The 20,599-nt window shown below is 46.3% G+C and overlaps 1 protein-coding gene across 1 annotated transcript in view; it reads left to right on the top strand.

Moving 5' to 3' along the window:
* The window catches only part of USP37 (ubiquitin specific peptidase 37), a 345,091-nt gene that overhangs the window by 81,187 nt on the left and 243,305 nt on the right, over positions 1–20,599 (top strand). The window contains exons 9-10 of the mRNA XM_085650037.1: positions 938–1,090; positions 8,614–8,745. Coding sequence (XP_085506163.1) covers positions 938–1,090; positions 8,614–8,745 — 285 coding nt within the window. The remainder of the gene's footprint in view (positions 1–937; positions 1,091–8,613; positions 8,746–20,599) is intronic.

Here is a 20,599-nt window from a genome sequence, read left to right as displayed (position 1 = left end):
TGTTATAAACCAAACTGGCATCCACCAGCCTTTTGTTTTGCGATGAATGTCAGCTGCGGCGCGAGTACTGCTTGACAGTCTATGCAGAGCATATGTATCTAAAGCTGCACATGTCATTAATGGAAAAAATTACTTACTGGGCAAGCATCTGTGTGTAGCTTGTATTGCTGTAGGTTGAAATGCTACGCGCCCCTCCCGAGTCAATGTATGGTTGCACATCTAACAAATTCTCAATTTACATTGTCCCCATATTCTTACTACTCACCGCTCCATACTTTAGTCATGTGGATTGCCAGTTAAAGGAGGATTTACAGGATCCGTTGTGACTCAAAAAATATCTTTGAACAAAAGCAACTTAGTGTCCCTGCCCAATATTAGATGGCAGGAGTATGCAGAGCATATGAATCTACAGCACTACAAGCTATGAGCAGTAGCTAACCCTTTTTATGTAAATATTTTTATAGAATTCCGGTCACTAGCTGTTGATTAGGGGAAGGCTAGCCTACAATTAGTTAAATGCACTTGTGTGTTTGAAAGTCTGATCTATCAACCTAAGTTAACGTGCACAGAGAAAGGCACACAACCTTGCTCTGATAAAACAATTCTCTCGCTTGCATTGTACACACTTTTTCCAGATCTGGGGAAGGAAAAACATTGATAGTATGTGTTTTAGGAGGCTACAGTAGCACTTAATAAATGCTTAGAAAATGCGCCAGTAACCACTATTTGGTACAGAATACTTTGTTACTGTAAATTAAATGCAACCTTTCTTATTATTTTCTTATTTCTTATTATTGTATAGCCACTGCATAATCTTAGCTTATTCAGTGCAGTTGTGGGGCAGCAGCAAGTGTATTAGGCATGTAGTGCTGTCAGCTAATGTGACAGTGTAGTAAAATGTATATTTTAACCATCTTATTTTTCTGCTGGTCTCTAGGTCTAATGTGCCTACTCAGTCACCTTCTGTGAAGAGAACACTTGGGTTCACCTCACAGCCTGCTTCTGTGAAGAAAATGAGACCAAGTCAGGATTACACTGGATGGAATAAGTCTCGTTTTCAGCTGTCTAGTCCAACACAGCAGCTACAGGGGTAGGTATGCATAGGTTAAAGTTGAATATTGAGATCTAAACTTTTTCAGTGTGAATCTTTCTGGATTCACTATGCTGTGCATTATTCTGCCATCTAGTGGTTGGGTCCGGAATGTTAGTCTCTTTTCTCTTTTTTTCATGGCCCAGGTGGGCGTCGACATACCACCATTTGGTGTCCTTCGTGACATCGACATGCTTCCTGCGGAAGCTCCCACCTTTGGTCGCCATCTTCAGATTCTTTATTTCCGCCGTTGTGTCTGGATCGTTGCTGAAGAGTTCCAGAGTTTTGTCAGCGGAATCAAGGAAAATCACAGAAAATCGACAAGTCAACTTTTCAGCTACACGTCAAGTAACCGGAGCGATGAGGAAGCAGGCTTACGACCAAAACCTCGACGTTCGATGGAGAATGCGCTCGCAGGCGGCTCCTTGAACGCGGGGATGGAGAAAACACCGTTCAAATTTTGCACCAATTGCCACCACAAGTACGCTTAGAAGGATCAACATCCAGTCTGCCATCTCTGCCTGCCACTCGACCACAGCAGCGAAGACAGCAACGCGTGTTTGGCGTTTACACCCAAGACCCTCAGAGTAAGGGAGAGGCAGAGAAGGGGGAACGACTGCATGCAGGAGCCACCACCATCGCTCCGAGACTTGAGCCTCTCCAGTGGAGAGGAGGACAACATCGCCGAAGGACCAGAGGACTGCACAGTCGTTGAGGTCCATAAGAAGACGTCAAAGGAGGAAAGGGAGTCGCCGACCCCTAAACACTCAAGCGACACCCGAAAGGGTGAAGATAAAGCCCGAGCGACATTCTAAGTGAAGCGAAGTCCTCAAAGGAAGCTCTGCCGCCAAAACATTTGACAAAAGCAACAGCTACCATGGACAGTCAGACGAGCGGAACCTTCGAAAAGGACTCCCAATCGGAGAAAACACTCAAAAAAAGATGGCCAGAGGTTGCCCTCGAAAAGGACACCTCGGTGCAGAGGAAAGAAAAGCCGGCATCTATGTCCCCGAAGAGAAGGGCTCCGACCCTCGACGCCGAACATGCTGCCGAGATGGAGAGGAAGAAGAGAAGGCTCGAGGCCGAATTAGCGAGCATCCTGCAGAGGAAAAAAGGCTTCAACGAGAAGGTGAGCCAAAACACCATCCCGCCGAAACCTGTGCTCGAAGCCAAAAGGGAGGATGCGGAACCGCCGAAAATGCCCGAACCAGTCTAGTAACTGGGAGACTAAGACTACTATTTCGAGGGAGAAGGCGACGAAGATCTGCAATCCTACCGGGACTCTACGTCCTCGGTGGCACAAGACATGGAATGGCAAGATCTGGATGCCGAATCGCCAGAAGGAGTAGACACTCGCCCTTCGATGCCCTCGCCGCAAGACGACATGGGAGTTTACAACATGGTCGTACAGAAGGCAGCACAGACCTATGGAGTGAAAATGGATGAGAAGCCCAAGGCATGTTTCCTCCTGGACTCTACTGCCTCAACAAACTGGGAGCCAATTCCTGCCCATGCTCCCTAGTGTGCTGGATCAAGTAAGAAGGGCCTTTAAGGAGCCGGCAGCATTCAAAGCGTATTCAAAGCTGTGACCCCCTAGAACTGAGAAGTACAAACATTCTTCAAAGGACCCTGCATACATCCAAGGGTCAGTGCCAGCTGACTCCGTTATTGCAGCAATGGCTAGGAAGAGAGCCAATATACCCACTAATGCCGGACCACCCACAGACGAGGAAAGCAGGAGGATGGATCTCACAGGGAGAAAGGTGGAGAGAAATGCGGCTATACATTGGCGCATCGCAAATGCCCTGATCAACCGGCATGCATACCAGCGTTGGGATGAAGTGGGGCAGCTACTAAAGCATCTACCCTACCAGTACCAACAAAGAGCAGCTCAGCCTAGCGATCAAGTAGCTTTTTCCCTTGCAATGAAGAGAATGTTTAAGAAATATTACTTGCATGTTCTCAGTATGATTTGCATAAGACACTCCCGAGATCAGAATCCTAGTGATGGGCAAGGGACTGAATGACATGCCTAGAAGTTACTTGCTGCCTTATCTTAAGGGCAAATAAAATACACCATGATCTGCAAGTTATTAGTTGAAGTCCCGATGGCTGGTAAGATGGCCATGATCAGCAAGTTATAAAATTTGATTTCTGACAGGAACACATTAGCTTTCCATTCTTTCAAGTTCAATGTACACTCTGCAGAGAAGCCCGGGATTGGATGAGCATGCATTTTGGAACAACTTTAGGACCCAGTGACAGGCACGGAGAGAAACTTGCACTGCCTTTGAATCTTAACTTCAGAGGTCTTACTTGTGTTTTTTTGACTGTGTATGGACGCATAATTTTCATGGAGCCCTGGCCTTTGCTCATAGATCTTTGCAATATTACAGACGGACGGCCAGGGCAAAAAAGCACTGGGAAAAATCACTTATTCTCCTGGGATACTCCGTACCGCCACGCTGTACCATTTTTGAAATTTGTATTAAAAATATAAATCTTTCCTATGCCAAAGCTATGACTCCATTGGTTAAGACACCACCTTGATATGTTGGGAAAAATGAGTGCCAATTTCTTTATAAATATCTTTTCACAGTTTTACATTGTGCAAACTCAGTTCCCGGGCACTGGAACATTTGAAGTCAACGGGTCTCCCAAGAAGTGCAGAGCTGCCAAGGTTACAGATTGCTATGTGTGCCATTTTCATAATGTTAGTGTCTTATGAGTGACAATTCAATGATTATATGAGCAACACTTTCTCTCAAGCAAAGAAGGTGAGGGAAACATAAATATCAGAAATCACACCGAGTTGAGCAATGAGAAACTCTTAAGAAGTCACTGACCTAAAGTGTGTGACAGGACTCAATACTTCATGACTAGGTAAAGCACTTGGTCCATGTTTCATTGAGACTTACATGTGGTCCTAAAATCTTACCAAATAAAAACCAAAAAACACTTCAATTTTTTGTTTTATTCTTGAACAGCCTGCACTTAATGAGTTTCACAGGTATGTGTGCTCTCCCACCATATATTTTTACAAGCTCCTTTGTGAAACATATGCTGCACAAAGTACGTTATTTTTCCCATAGACCCGTTTGGGTACCTGGCCTAATGAAGAACCAAAATCTTGAACAATCAGGGTTGAAACCCAGTGTGAAAAGCAGTGAAACATGTGTAACAGGCGTTTAAACCGGCTGTGAGGCTGTGCAAAAAAAGAGTGGAATAAACCAAAGTTTTAATTGAGTCAACCCAAAGACCCTGTGCGGCTGCATGAATGGTGAGTGGACCTGTCTTTTCCCCACCAGCCAAACTCGATGTTAGGACAGAGTGCCCAAAGTAAGAAAAACGAGTGCAAAACATTCCAATGTTGCGACAGATACACGGGTAAAAAGTGCTTGAAAACATGCTGGCGCTGTTGTCACACTAGAAATGCTGAAAATGCATAATTATGCGGAGAAAGTTATGTGCATTCTATATTACTAGAATCCTTCTCTGTACATGGCACCCTTTCAGCTGGCATTGAAATGGCCCCGAACGCAGCTCTCCAGCATTTTCTCCATCTATCATCCTGTACATTTCTTATAGGTTTTATTCTTAATCAAATTTTGCGGTGCCTTGCATTTAGTTGTCTTCCCTTTTACACAGTTATTATCTGTCAGCATTAAAGTCAGATTTTGCATGGTTTACCAATTTTGTCTTGGACCTGGGAGGAAGCCAGAGGTATCACCATTTATCATTCGCAAATCTTCGACTGCTTGTTATTTCTGTATTGTATCTTACTGTACGACTGCTTTGTCTGTCTGCCTGTCCATACGACTGCTTTGTCTTCCTGCATGTATTCTTCCTACTCTGTGAGTCCTTGATGAGCATGGCCTGCTGTAATTGAGCCCCTGAATTCTTTTGGCACATGGACATATAAATGCAATGCCATCTAGAATGATACAGAACGTAATAAATCAGTTGACCATTTTCGAATTAATTTCGGATGTTCCACTCATGCAACGTAATGCTTCACTTTTATTTTTTTGATTTCAGATCATTTTTTTATTGAATTTCAAGAAATCCAATAACTATAGAAATTCAAAAATTAAACACGAGCGAAAATGAGTGCTTCACTTTTAATTCATAGTTTGCTAGACTGTTTTTTCTTCGGCATGTCCCTGTCTCCACAATTTGGTATCAAACATCTTGTATCAATAAACCCACACTGATTCCAGTGATGGATTTATTGGTGAATGCAGCCAGAGTGTACCATAGAGGTACCACCTGAAAACCTCCAAACTCCAGAGTGCTGGCTGACTAGTGTAGACAAGCCTGCCACCACAGACAGGTTTCTGACCCCTTGAAGGTGAGAGCCCACGTTCTCTGTGGGCAGAAAGAATGCGTGCTCCGTCCAGAGGTGATGTAGCCTCCTCCAAGCAGGATGGCTAATAATCTGCAATCGAGGCAGGAAGCTTCAAAGGCCTCTGCTGCCTTTGATAAGTGACCCAGGCTTCCCCGAGACAGGGGAAATGCCACCCCCCCCCTCAACGCACTGTGGATCCGGACCAATACTGGCCGTGCCACTGCGACCTTCCTTGTCGCCAAGACTCCCGACAGCACCATCCCCATTCTTATCCAAGAGGAGCCGGATCTGCGTCTGACGTAGATTCCGGGTCCGACAGAACCCTTGGGTCCTAGGTTGGTTCCTCTATACTATTCTGAAGGGCTAGGAATGGAGGAAGATTGGGAGGGGATCGCTGGACCCTTTACAAGACCAGCCTGAGCACGAAATGGACTGGTATAAGGAATTGGGTGAGGTCAGTTGACTGGCTACCTCTCCAGGGTCTGACCTGCTTTCTCCCCCTACTGTAGTTACAGAGGAGGGAGCTTCATATGGTATGGTGGTGAGAAGGGCAGCTGAGGTCCTGGACCTTCAGCTCTCTTCTGTGGCAATTAGAACTAACCTCTTGTAAGAGCTTCAGCACTCTGGTTTCTCCTCCTGGGAACCCCACCAGCCCTTTGAGGCCTGGCCTGATGTCCCACTGGGAACCTGATCCAAGCCCAGCACAGGGGTTACTGTGTACAGGACCATCTCCTGCTGCCACCTCCCTGCACCGGGTGCCCCGAATTTCCTCACCACCCACGGCAGCCCTGTCCACGCCCCCAGATAGGGAATCCAAGAGGCTGGATAGTTGGGGTAAGACTTTTTTTTCTTCTGCCAGCCTTGTATCGCAGTTGGTGAACACTGCATGCCTATTGGCCACTGTGAGTGCCTTTTTTGGACATAGTTAGCCCCCACTTTTTTGCCTGGTATTGATGTAGTTTCTATTGTAGAGCACAGGGTCCCTGCCAATCAGGTCCCCTGTGCCAGTGCTTCTTCCATAAAAATTATTCCCCAATTGGCCCTTCAGGCCCCCTGTAAAAGGTATCTGATTACCAAGAGCATTGCGATTGAAGAGGGTGTCCTGGGGACCCCTAATCTAGGCCATGCTGTCTATCAGTGCAGCATGCATGGCCTGATGCAGACAAAATTACATGGCACACTACCGGTGTACCATGCCAGCTAGCACTGCCTAAGATCTAGTTCTTCTTGACGGGGAGCCAGTGCAGGCTAAAAAGTGGGCTTATTCTTGCGCTGCGTTCTAGATTGTTTGAAGGCACATGAGGAGGAGGTTGATGGTTCTGGCGTAGAGGGTGTTCCCAGAGTCAAGTTGACTGGTGATGAGGGCTTGAGTGACAGTTCTTCTGGTGTCAGTAGGGATCCATGTGAAGACTTTCTTGAACATTCTGAGGGTGTTTGAAGCAGATGGAGGCAACTGAGTTGATCTGACGTCTCATGGCGAGTTCGCTGTCGAAGATGATTCTGAGGTTGCGAGTTTAGGTGGTGGAGGGTGGGAGCTGGTCTGATGGCGGAAAGCCACCAGGAGTCCTCACATTGTGAGGTGCGTCTTCCGAAGAGGAGAACTTTGTTTATTTTTCCGTGTTTTAATGTGAGAGGCAGTTGGCTCTCCTCCAGTCAGTGACGTCTGTCATGGCATTCTGGAATTTCGCTCTGTCTTCGGTGAGGGAAAATATGAGCTGGGTGTCATCAGCACAGGAGATAATGTTGAGACCTTGGATGCGAGCGATAGGTGCCAGTGGAGTCATGTAGAATTTGAACAGTGTGGGCCTGAGTGAGGAGTCCTGGGGTAGCTGCAGATGATGCTCTTGGGGTCGAACCCGATGAGCAACAAGGATAGCAGCTTGAGGGCGCTGCCGTTGTGAAGTCTTTGGATGAAGCGGTGGTGGAAGATGCCGTTGTCAAGGATGGCATTTACATCGCCTGTGGCGGCTATAAGGAAGGTTGCCGTGCTGTTCGGGTGGAAACCGGATTAGGAAGGGTCAAGAAGGTGGTTAGATTCCAGGTAGTATGCGAGTTGCCGGTTGACTGCTTTCTCCAGTACCTTGGCCGGGATTGGAGAGATGGGGTGGTAGTTCTTGAGGTCGGATGTGCAAAGAGGTGTCTAGTCAGTCGGTTAGTGGGGCAGAAGGTTGGTTGGAGGATTGGGGGAAGTCCGGCTGTGGTGGTTAGGGTTTAGAAGTTTTTGTATATGTTGCCAATCTTGGTGTGTAAGTCTTTGAATGCAGACGGACTGGGAGGCCTGGATTTTTTTTTTTGTTGAAACATTTTTTATTATTTTCCAAATCAACAATGACTGTTCATTACACCACAGGTCCCCGTGTTCAGCTAGAATATCTTCCCTCCCAACCCCAACTCGTCCCCTGGGAGGCCTGGATGGTGTTATTTTTGCCTTGGGAAACCAGTAAGGATTACCGGGACTCTGCACATTGTACCCCGTTTTGGTGCACTATTTAGAAAGCCAGCTTCCTACACTTTCTTGCTTGCGATTTTTCTTTTTTCCTTTCACACGGAAGATTCTTAGACAGAAGTGCAAAATTCTATAGTATTGAAGTTACCCAATTGCATATGCTTATTGGTTTTGCCTTAAGTATACAAAAGACTAATGGGTGGAATGCTTGAAATTTCTCAGACCGAGGTAATTACTTGGGCTGCATCACAGTCCATTATTTAGCACACCTTTCCACCTCAAATTGGATCCATTCATATGCAAATCAGTGTCGCCCCTGCTCCAGTAGGCACAGTCAAGCCCAAACTGCAGGGCCAAGTCCTTCCTGAACCAGAGCACAGGCAACTCAAGACTGGTTTTGCCCAGATTGGGGTCTTCAATCTGGTGTAGCTTGTTTCCAGCGGCACAGTGAGCACTGGACCAACGCCTGGGGATACCAATCGCTTTTTATGTCACACTGAAGTATACAAAAAAGTGATGGGTGAAATACTTTAATTCTAGCCACTGGCTTAGGATTTCTTTTAGGCGTAGAATGAAAGGTATTATGGTGACTACTATAACTCCTGCATGGCTGTTTCCAGTTGTTGATATGCGGCTTTAGCCTTTTATACATCCTGTCATGAAAGTGGCTAATTTGAGCAACTATAACCTTTCTAATGAAAGGGCTTATTTTTCTTTCCTCCTTTTCAGCTTTTCAAACCTTGGAAATACATGCTATATGAATGCAATTTTACAGTCCCTCTTTTCGCTGCAGTCATTTGTAAATGATCTACTCAAGCAGAGAATCCCCTGGAAGAAAATCCCTGTCAACACGCTCATCAGGTAACTTCATTTTTGTTAAAACTACATTCTCCATAATGTAATTTTCATTAAAATGAATTTCCATAAAAAGGTTTTTGCATTGGGAGTTTCCCAGTCCTGTTTGTAATCCCTTGTTAAAGGGTAAACAGTTCAGTGTTAAAATCTGCGTTTTATATGCTAGGGCTGTAACCAGTCTAACTCATTGTCTTGATCATCTGAATTGCAGGCAGTGAATTTGAGGTACTAAGAACTATGAGGACACTCCTAATTATTACTTGCCGAGTGATTTGAATAGTATGCCTCGCATCTTCCTTGCTGTATTTTTAGCTTTTTCTAGCATTTGAACATGGAGGCAGCGGGTAACTAGTTGCAGTAGTTGGTACAGGTTCAACTTTTGGTTCCACTTTTCATACTTCCTTCGGGGATATGGGATCCCTATATGCATGTACTGCCTTTCTTTTACTTTTACAGAAGTGGTCTCTTGGCAGCTGGGTTGCCTTAAATCTCACACTGATTCCAGTGTGGGATTTAATGTAAAATGCACACAGAGGGCATCTTAATAATGCCCCATGAAAAACTACCAACCCTGGGGTGATTCCTTTATGGCTGCCTGCCTTTTGCCAACCCCAGACATGTTTCTGGACCCCTGGGTAGAGAGCCTCTACTCTCTTGGCCGGAAACCAAGCCCATCCTGGGCAGAGGTGGCATGCCTCCTCCCCCAGGATGGGCTTGCTCCACGAAGGGAAAGCTTTAAAGTCCTGCTGCCTTTGTAAGCTGTCCCTGCCTTTAGCTGCCCCCAGTAACTGCTCCCACTGGTTCTGACCCCCACTTCGGGTAGGAGAATCTGCAGGAAACAGTTGGGAGGAGAGGCGACACCGTTGCCAACCCCACCCCTAGGTGGGGTAGGCGAGGTGAAGCACACATCTCCGTTCCCTCCCTCTTGAAGATGAGGGAACCCAGGCAGTTAGGAAGAGGCTCACGCCCCCCTCCTACTGGAGGATGGCAAAATAGGGGGTATACTCGCCCCAAGTAAGGGACCCATTGCGCCCGACCTTCACACCCATGTAAACGCCATACATTTAGGGGCGACCTGAACCTTGCAGTCTACGTTTCAAGTAAGTAAGAAAGAAGGACCGAAGAGCCATGCTGACCCAGGAATAAGAGGACACCAACTGCTTTGGCCACAGCCCTACCGGCTCCACTCTGACCTTCCCACAGCAGAGCCCTTGCGTGTCCAGCAGCCCCCCAGAGCTCAGCGGACCTGCCCTGCAACCATCTTAGATACTGTCTTCTGTGAGCACCGGACCTGCTCAACCAAGACTCGCCCACAGAATCCAGTTCCAGGCGGCTCTACAATTTTGCACCACACTGCACCTGACAGCCATGGGCCTCAGTATGAGCGGCCCAACACCACGAGGATATGTCCCCAGCGATCCTGATCTGGATCTAGTGAGCACTATCTGCTTCAAGCAGCTGCCTGCTGCCTAAACCTGAAGGGCCTCCTGACCGGAGCTGGTGGTAAGACCAGACTGCAAAAGACACCACTGCACTAGACGCCCGTGGCCTTGGGTGGCCGAACAGATTGTGTCCAGGCATCCCCCTCTCCCCCCAAGTACCCAACTTACCTCCTGCCGCGGTTGCCTTCAGGAAGCCTCCCTGACAGAGCCTGCAGCATCTTTTCCGAACCGGAGATCTCCATTAGAATCCACAGGGTCCCTAACGTCTTCTTGGCACTCTGCATCCGGCCGTCCCTGTGCCGCTGGTGGTGCAGCTCCTGTGCTGATTATTCGCCTCTGCAGTGCTGATCCATACCCCAGGAAATTTGCTCCCACAGCCAAGTGGCCTGCTCACAAGCAGTCCCTAACCAAATGCCCCCTTTGGCTAACACTGGGCCCCTGCACTCTGCAATTTGAGTGCCAAACAGGACCTTGGTGAACCTTGTCCTAACCTCAAACTCATACTTGTACATAGTTTACTTACCTGAGCACCGGTAACTTTCATTTTTCCATAGAAACCAATGTTAAGAGTTTTGTTCCTAAAAAAAGGTCAGTTGATCTACTGTTTTGTATGAAAAGGTAAATGTGCTTTAATTTAAGAATTTTCGTACTTATCTTTAAGTGACTACCTCCAGTGTGATCTCTGCATAGCACCTCAAATACTGAAAATAACTGGAAAGTAGTCCGAAGAATAATCAAAAGTAATCCTAGTCTAAACTGTTTTATAAAGAAATACAAACCTGTAAACTGTTCCAATATGATCCACAATTGCATTTGTGTACAGTTTTGCATTAGAAAGTTTCTTACTTACCTGTTCCAAGTCTTGTTTGATTCTACAAAATAAAATATAAGTATATCTTTTTATACCTACCTAATTGGCCTGGATTCAGTCTGTGTGTGCTGTCAGCCTTGAATGAGTGAATACAATAAATGCTTTACACCCTCTGGATAAGCGTAACTGCTTGCCCTCACTACCACAGAGGTGTTAGTACTTGTCTAATTTAACCTCTGCTATACCTCTGGGGACTCACTGGACTCTGTGCACACTATCCCTTTGGTATAGTACATGCATAGCCAGCTTCCTACACTCACCTCTTGAAAAACTCACCCTCTCGTCCATATCAAAGCCAGAGCCCCTTGGGACACCCAAGTCTACCACCCACTTGTTAACTGCTTCATTGAGTTAGCCTGATGCAAAGATCTGCCAGTACCAAACTGGGACTTTGTTGAATAACTGCTGTATCAGTAAGTTTGTTCATGACTTTCTCAATGTTATAGTTGCTGACTTCTGTTGATGAATCCCTAGTATATAATTGCAATATCGACAGCTAGTACTGCAGCTGCCGTCTTGATGGCTTGATTATATTGATTGAAGTCTACCTCCGTACCAAAGCAAAAGTATGCTTTCTCTGTTAATCATCTCTTGTCAACTGCAATCTCAATGATACCTTGAGTTTAAACCCTATGTCATCAATTATCCCAATCTGATAGAAACATCTAGCTGCAGATTCCTTACCCTGCCTGGGTGCCATGCTCTCTAGCACTGCCTGACAGTAAAGGTAAGTCACCCCTCTAGCAGGTCTCACAGCTTTAAGGCAGGGTGCACTATACTCCAGGTGGGCTCATCTGCATCAGCAGATGTGCCCCTACAATGTTATGCACCATTTCCCAACATTGCTAGTTCCACCAAAGCCATAGAAAATACATGGGCTGGGAACTAGGCAACTTTGAGTTCCACAGCATTGTTCTTGCTCTACTGAATAGAGTAGTCTTGGGTATCAAACTACTCCCCTCCATAAATCCACACTGATTCCAGTGCAAATTTAATTTTACGATGTACCCAGAGGATACCTCAGATGCCCCCTGAATCCCTACCAACCCTGGTGTGGTCTCTGAACGGCTGTAGGCAGCCAGCCACCACCACACATGTTTCTGGACCCCTGGGTAGAGAGTCCCTGCTCTCTGGGACCAGAAACAATTCACATCTTGGGCAGAGAAGTCATGCCTCCTCCCCCAGATTGGGCCAGTGTTCAAAGAGGGAACCTTCAAAGGCTTGCCGCCTTTGTAATGCAACCCCCAGCCTCTGCCCATTTACACCCCCACCTTGGGAGGGTAAACGGGCAGGAACATTTGAAAAGTTAGGTGCACCACCTCTGCCAACCCCACCCTTAAGTTGGGGGATGGGGGGGGGGGGTGGTGGGTATGGGTGGATATGGGTGGAAGCGAAGTGAAGCACAACTCTTCCGTGATCTTGAAGATGAAGGGGGGGGGGGGCTCCTCCAATCAGGGTTAGGTCTATTCCCCCTTCCATATTACGGTGGCATAATAGAGGATGTAGCTACCCCCGGTAAAGAGTTCATTGACCCTACCTGCTACTCCTCTAAAACGCCTCGTAAATGTAGAATTTTGGGGGGCTCCTCCAGATCTACGACGATCTAAGTAGAAAGAAGATACCCTGCAGCAGAAGACTGCCTTTGCCCCAGCCTGTCTCCAGCTTCGACCCTGCAACCTGTCTTGCAACAACTACCTCCAACTCCTGGGAGGACTGTTGCCTTCAATAAAGAGTCCAATCTCCCGAGGACAGCGGACCTGTCCAGAAAAAAACGACTCCAGACCCAGGCGAATCTGTGTCTCCTGCCCACTCTTCTCAAACACCCACGGCCTGAGTCTGTGGCTCACCGTGCAGTGAAGTCTCCCCAGCGATCCTGACCTCTTTCCCAATGTTGGCTGACCTCCCCAGCCTCCCTGACTGCACCTGCAGTGTGACTTCAGTGGCTACCCTTGACAGCAACTGGATCCGGTAAGATTTTGACATCCAAAGGCCCCCCTGCACCCAAAGCCCCTGGGCCTTGGTAAGCTGAACAGATAGGTCCCCTATGACACCCTACATCCCAACTTACTTCTGCTGTCGCTAGTCTGCCTCCTGCAGCCTCCTTACCGTCAAGAAGATCCTCATTGAAAAGCATTGGGTGGCCGACTTCTAATTTGCACCCTGCACCTGGCCGCCCTGGTGCCACTGATGTATGTTTGATGCTGCTTTGTGACACCCCCCCCCCTCCCCCAACCCTGTATTTAACCTAACCACCAAAGCTTGTCCCCTGCAACCGATCTATTTGCCTACAAGCAGTCTCACCAGGACCCCCCCGTCTCCATTGGAAAGAATTGGTCAAAGTCAGATTTTGACCTCTGCACCCGGCTGCCCCTGTACCGCTGGTGGTGCAGTTTTGGTACTTACCTGATCCTTGCTGACTTTTGGCTCCGAAGGCTGAATCTGTAAGCTCGAAACTCGCCTGTTTAACCACAAAATTGTTTTCCCCAAAGGATAGCATTGGACAGTGTGAAAGTGTTTTTTGAAAGTGAAAAGTATTTTTAATAAAGGTACTTGCCTTATTACGAAGATATGGGTCTTAAAATAAAGTATAAAGTATAATTTTATAAAATGGGTCTAAATCTCCATTGTGAGTTGTGTATTTCATTGGTCATGTGTGTGCAATAATTGTATTTACACTAATCTGTGTTAAGCCTAAGGCTGCTCGCCCACCCTACCACTAATAGAGCATTTTGGGGAACCCCTGGACTCTCAGTATTACCATCTAGTGATATCCTATACAGAGCCAGCTTCCTATAGTTCTCCTTGGGTCAGCGAGCTTCAAAGAAGCAGCCACCTTTGGAATGCAAATCTGGCTCCACTCAAAGGAGAGGAAGCCAACTCCCCTGCGCAGAGCCCCATTGGCACTTAGACAGGTGAGAAAATAAGCTAATCAGGTAGGCTTGCCACCTCCAGGCTAGTACCACTCCTAAGAAATATTTGAACTGTGTTGGCAATTTATAGTACTTGAGCATATCACATTGATTTTACTTCCTCTTATGTTCTTGAATGTCCCTTTCCATTGTATATTTTGAGTCCTCTTGGTTGTATTTTACTGCATGCTTTGCTTTCCTTTACATCTGTTTTACATTTGTTATTCTTTTCACGTATTAACTGTACCCATGCTGGAAGGTGATCACATTCACTGATTGCCTGAGTTTACTTTACCTATACTTTTTTTTTTCTTTTATCCCATTGCTTTGACACATACTTTTTATTTTATCCCACCTGTACCGTTCATACAAGTTGTCCTCTTATACCCCTTGTGTATTTACATTAATTCTTTCCACAATCTTGGTTGGCACTACTGTCCTGTTGTGTCTATGGTAGTACTCTCCTCCACATCTTTTCGTTGCACTATCTGTATGCGACAGGTGCACACCTCTTAATTCTTTCACAATATGACTGCCACCATTTGCTTCTTGTTCAGTACACACGCCTGCATGGCGACCTGTGATCCCGTTTTTTGCCTCCCGAATGTCCAACAATACGAACCACTGATGTTCATCTGCAACTATTCAATTTCCTTTGTTGCCGCTTTATGCCCTTTCATTATTTCTATTTTATACAATTACTTGTGTAACATTGCCGCAGCGATCCCTACCTTTAGTACACATGTGCGGACGGCACCTTGCTTTGAATGCCGATGTCGGACAGGCTGCAATGTCTTGCTTCATCTCAGCTGGCATAGACCGCTCAGGACTGCTTGCGCACCATTGAGACTGCAACCTCCTACCCCTGGATAAGTGCCCCTTGGCCATTATTAACTATCCCTTTTTTTAAGTGTAGCTGCTCCTAATATAATCTGTTTATTCACTTTTTGCAGTATCCTTTACTGGCGAGCTATATTTTGAATTCTTTAAAAAAAAAAAAAAATTTTTTATTGAACAAGCTCTTTCAACATTACACGTTTGAATATATATGCATGTATACAACCAGGGTGAGTTGATACCACAGATACACTCTGAAAACCGTGAAAGGGTTATATTATCACTCATCTTGAAAGTAATCGGTGTTAAATTAACAATTCTACCCAAAACAGGGAGTACATAATAGTAGGCTCACTGTCTTTCGTCGCAGAGTAAATGTCAGTGTGATGGGGCATTAGGCCTCTTTCTGCACCTCTGTAGCTTCGCCATGGGGACCATAGCTTTTACCTTTTCATTAAGCATCCTCTACTTTTATACCTTACTTAATTACGCTCGTTGGCACCAGTCGAGGTCAATCTTCCATTCCGCCACTGATGAGGGCGAGCTTGCACCCCCAGCGCCTGACGATATTTCGTTTTGCGGCACACCGACTGTAAGTGCCAGCCAGAGTCTATTGTCTGGGCCAGTTTTCCTCCCTCTTAACCATCAGAAGGAGCCATCGGACATCCACCGGCACCTGTATCCCCAGTACCATTGACATAACTGCCGTCACCCCTTGACAGAACAAATAAATCACAGGACAATCCCATAAGATGTGGAAAAAGAACCCTTCCTGCTGTAGCCCCTCGTACACAACGTCTGTGCCCCCCCTCTCCCATTTATGAAGCAGTGTGTGTGTGTGTGTGTGTGGGTAAGAAGCAGTGTAGTATCTTAAGCTGTATCAACCTAAATCGTATACGGATTGCTATTTCTCTGGGGCTTTGTTGAGCTTCTGTCCAGTCTGTCTTCCATATTGCCGGGGTCGTCTTTGAAAGGAAACAAGGGGGTCTGGTGCATTGTATGAGTTTACAGTATTTTAATGACCACCCTTTGAGGGATAGGGTCCACTAGCCGCCTGTCTTCTAGAGGGGAGTGATCTGGAAGGACCGTGTATTGGTGGATGTGTTTGTTGGGCATGCATAAGCCTCAAGTAGAAAAATCTGAGTGTCCGGTTATATTCTTGTTGGAGATCGTCAAAGAGGAGAGGTGTTCCGTCCTTCCACACGTCTCCTGGGTGGTCAAGGCCTATAGCTACCATCCCTTGAATCCTGCCAGGATGGCGACCTCCCTCAACCTATCTCCAAACCATAGGGGTGTCATCATGCCTGTCAACCACTCCTGCTATTCCAGAAACATATTTGCCTTGGTCCAGCAATTAACCACTGCTGCAGTATGTGCGGTCTATTCTGGATGTGTCCTATGGGCGTATAGGAATGGCTCACGGTTTCTACTTGGTATTACATCTCTGTCCACTCTATAGGCTGGTTCCTCCTTGGCAGTGTAGACTCAGTTGATTATCACCAGAAGTTTTGAGGCCCTTTAGTAGAGTTTGATGTCTGAGACAGCCAAGCCTCCCTCATACACCTCTTTGCAGCTTATGCAGGGCAATCCTAGGTGTGCCTCCCTGCCATAGTAGTGTACGGAGCTCCTGTGCTATTTGTTTAAAGGTGGTTGGCGGGGCACTGGGTATAGAATATTTTGCAGAATGTATAAGACTCGCTAGGGTCATTTTATATAGGGCAGCTCTACCCATTAAGGACCGCGGCAAAGTGCGTCCGTGTATTGCATCCATGTAAAGCCTGTTCAGCTTGTGAATGAAGTTTCTCTGCGAGAATAATTGGCAATCACTGGTCGCATGAATGCCCAGGTATTTCAAACCTTCTATACTGATCGGGGCGGCTCACTTCGCTGGGAGTATCAGAGGGGGGCCCGGCAAAGGGGACACCATTGACTTGGTCTAGTTTATGGTGTAGGCTGAGTAGCTCTCAAAAAGTTAGAACATATGTAGGACCCTTGCTTTGGAGTGATAAGGCTTTGAGAGCTACAGGATTAGGTTGTCAGCGTATAGGGAGAAGCGTTCCTCCCATCGCCGTGATGGCCCACAACTTGTCTGTCCTGATCAAGTATGCCAGAGGCTCTAGCGCCCATGCAAACAGCTGTGACACGAGTCAGCTCTGTCTGGTACCCCTGCAGAGCTGGAAGATTCAGGATAACTCACCATTAATTCTTACTCTAGCCAGTGGGCTCTGGTAGAGCAATCTTACCCACCCACTGAAATAGGGGCCAAAGCCCAGTCTGGCAAGCACAGTGACTAGGTAGGGCCTCTCTAGACTATCGAAGGCTGTTAATGCATCTAGTGCCATTCGTGCCGACTGTTATGAACTATCTTTTGTCAGGTGGAGGACTCCGTAGAGCCGCTTTAGGTTATCGGTGCTTCTGTGTTGCATAAAGCCTGATTCGTCAACCTGGATAATGGTGTCTATAACGGTTACTAGTCGATTTGCTAGGGCCTTCGCTTGCTTCCATATTCAACAGGGATATTGGCCTGAAGGAGCTGCATATGTCTGGAGGTTTGCCTACCTTGTGTATAACTACAATTGTAGCTGTGCGTTGGTCTGCAGGTATGAGCCCTTCTTCCCTAGCCTCATCGGACATAATCTTTAATGGTTGTGCGATTTTTAGTGGTGAGGTCCTTATAGAGTGCAACAGGAAGTCCATTCGGGCCCACTGCCTTCCCTGACTTCAGTGACCCCAGTGCTCTGGACAGTTCCTCTTCTGTGACGTCTGCTTCTAGCGCCTCGATTTCATCAGTAGGTAGTGTCTGCACCGGGAAGTCCAATAACTCCTCGCAGTCCCTCTCGGAACGTGTACTTACCAGGGAGTATAGCCTTTTGTAGTAGGAGGCAAATGTCTCTGCTTTTTCTACACTAACTGTTTGTAGTATCCTGGACCACCCATGACTGCTCTTCATCTCTTTTGTCCTGCCAGGCCAGTAGCTTTGAGGCCTAATCTCCTATATCATACAGTCTGTGCTGCATTCCATATCATATGCTTGTGCTTCTTTCTCGATTAAGGCACGCAGTTCTTGCTGACTATTGCCTCCCTCTCTAGTGCGTGGATCTCCTGCTCGAGTGTCCGGATTTTTTTCTTCCTCCTCCCCCCAATCAACGCTTGGGCTTGTCCACTCAGCACTGTTTTTTAAAGGCCTCCAATAGGGTTTGGTATGATTCAACCGACCCTTCATTTTCTTTAAAGTATATATTGGCCCCTTCCTGGAGCTTGTCTCTTAAGTCTGGGTCTTTCAGACACCAGAGGTCTGTCCTAGGAAATACTCCCAATATTGAGGGACGGCCCCTAAGGGTAACGCTCACTGGGCAGGGATGTGGAATTACTATAACCCGACTCCCAGGACATATCGTTTGGGGTCCAGGGCAACAAGGTTTTAATGTGCATTTTTTCCTTGGAACAAGTAGGCCCAACCCACTACAGCCCAAACTCTTTGGCTGCTAGATTACACTAAAACATTCTGGATCAGGGAAGAGCATCGTCTGCAGTTAAGGTAGTATTTGTGGCCATGTGTTAATGCTGTACAAACTTGTATTTATGGTTCATTAATGCAAAGCCTTTATTGTTAGGGTGAGCTCTCGAAGTAAATATTGTAAGCTCGGACTACACTACTGACAGTGGTTCCAATATAAAAATGTGTACGCACTTTTTCAAAGTTTAGCAATATAAGGGTATGTATAATGCTCCCGGAATGCTCTCGGATTAGATGCAAATATTTGCAGAAGCTTGAAAGCAAGCTTGAGGAATCTTTGCTTTCAAAATAAAATGTTCATAAAAAAATGCAAGTAGGCAAAAAAAATTGGCTAAACTACTGTAAAATTTTAAGTGTCATTTTTTTGCAACATCATTTAATAAAATGTGTTGATGTATGCTAGCATTTCCCAAAGATATTCATTATGGAAAATCAGTGTAACCAGTTTCAATAAGATTGTGGTAAACACAAAAATAAACTAGCATTGTCAAAGCCAGCAGGACTGGAATTGTTGGTCAGCGTTTTGGTTCAGTGTGACTTGTTTTGGCATGGTTTTTGTAAAATATTATTGGTGTGGGAGCTGCCAGGCCCATACCATTATGACAAACATTGGCAAAATCAAAAATTGTTTTTGTCCTCAAACACACATTGCCACAGTAGTTCCTGGCACTGGACAAAACTACTTTGTGTGCCGATATGCTCCTTGTGAAAGAGCAGAATGAGGTCACTCACAGTGAAGCCAGCCGATAGACCGAGAGTGAGAGACAGAATTTTAATAAACAAAAAAGGTCATTGGTAACGCCAGACCTAATTAAGGGCCCAATTATTAAAGTCTCAAAAGTGCACCCATGGTATATGTCCTTGCGTTAAGTGCAGATATACAACTTTCATTAATTCATAAAAATTTACCGATGTAGGCCAAGAAATAGTACTCCTAGAAGATATTTGTGAACTGCATTTTAGCATGAACAAATTTGCATGTCAATTTTGTTCAAGTGAAAATCTGAGTGTTTGCAAGTTTACTTTACCTCCAACCACTGTTTCCCAACCCTGGAAGAAGTTTTGCATGTGCCATTGTCTGGAGTAAAGTTCCAACCTTTCTCAGTACAGGAAAAGATTAAGGAAGAGTTGGTGAAAATCCTTAAAACATGCAAGTTAGTAGGTTTACATAAAAGAGCATATAAACCCTGGAACTATTGCTTACCACTACCTTTAGCCCCAGTATGTAGATCTGCAGAAACATGGCAACATAAGGGAATAACTAGTATTTAAACCCTACTATGGTATGAGTCTGGCATAATCAGAGGGGCTATATCAGAGCTCTTGTATAATGATATTGCTGCCATATTTTGTCGCCGCGGTTCGAGGCATGTGGGCTGCTGAATTCATATCTGTGCATAGATCGCCGCCTAGTGTTGGGTCCGGATGTTTGCACGTTGTTGTCCTGGAAGAGTCTTCAAAGTATCCTGAGATAGGTGACTCCTCCCCTGGACCACAGTGCGCATGGGCATCCTCTCCATCCTCAGATTGTTTTTTTCCGCCATTGGGTTCGGATGTGCTTATCTTGACTCAAGTTAGGAAAATTTAGTTTTCAGGCCAAAAGGCCTTTAGTTTTCGACGGTACTGTTCCCGATCGGTATCGACAGTTTACAGGCTAGTTTTGCGATTTTAACAACTTTTCGGATCCATTAAATCCGACCATCGACCGAACTTCGACGATGGAATCGAGGACCCCATTCAAGCGGTGTCCTGTTTGCCACGCCAAATACCCCCATATTGACGTCCACCCGGTGTGTAACAAATGCCTCTCACCGGATCATGACTAATTGAAATGCATGGCCTGTGCCCGATTCAGATCCAAGAAGACTCTGCGAAATCGACGAGCCGCGCGACTGGAAGCGCAGCAAGCGGCACCGGCCCCGACCAACATCTTCAGCACTGAGGACGAAGATGTCGAAAGCGTGGAAAATATACCCTCCAGCCCCACTTCCGAACACGGTTCCCGATCGGAAGATGTCGATTAAGAGCTTTTTCACAGGGAAGAAGCCGACTATGATGAGGCCTTAGGGGCCGAAGAAGGTAGCTCCAGTGAGGAGCAAGGCCTACCCGTCCAAATGGAGGATATCCCAGTGTGTCAGTCGACTGCTCCGGTCGAGGGATCGCCTTCGGGCCTTACCCAAGACCAATCCCGCAGTTCTTCGGCCCCGCCCTCTGGCCCGGCCACGGACATACAGCGAGAGCCATTGTTACCTAAAAAGACTGGTTTCCCTACCACGAAACCAAT

Source organism: Triturus cristatus, chromosome 3_2 (genome assembly GCF_964204655.1).
Source record: "Triturus cristatus chromosome 3_2, aTriCri1.1, whole genome shotgun sequence".
Lineage (NCBI taxonomy): Eukaryota > Metazoa > Chordata > Amphibia > Caudata > Salamandridae > Triturus > Triturus cristatus.
This window is presented reverse-complemented; position numbering and strand designations above follow the sequence as displayed.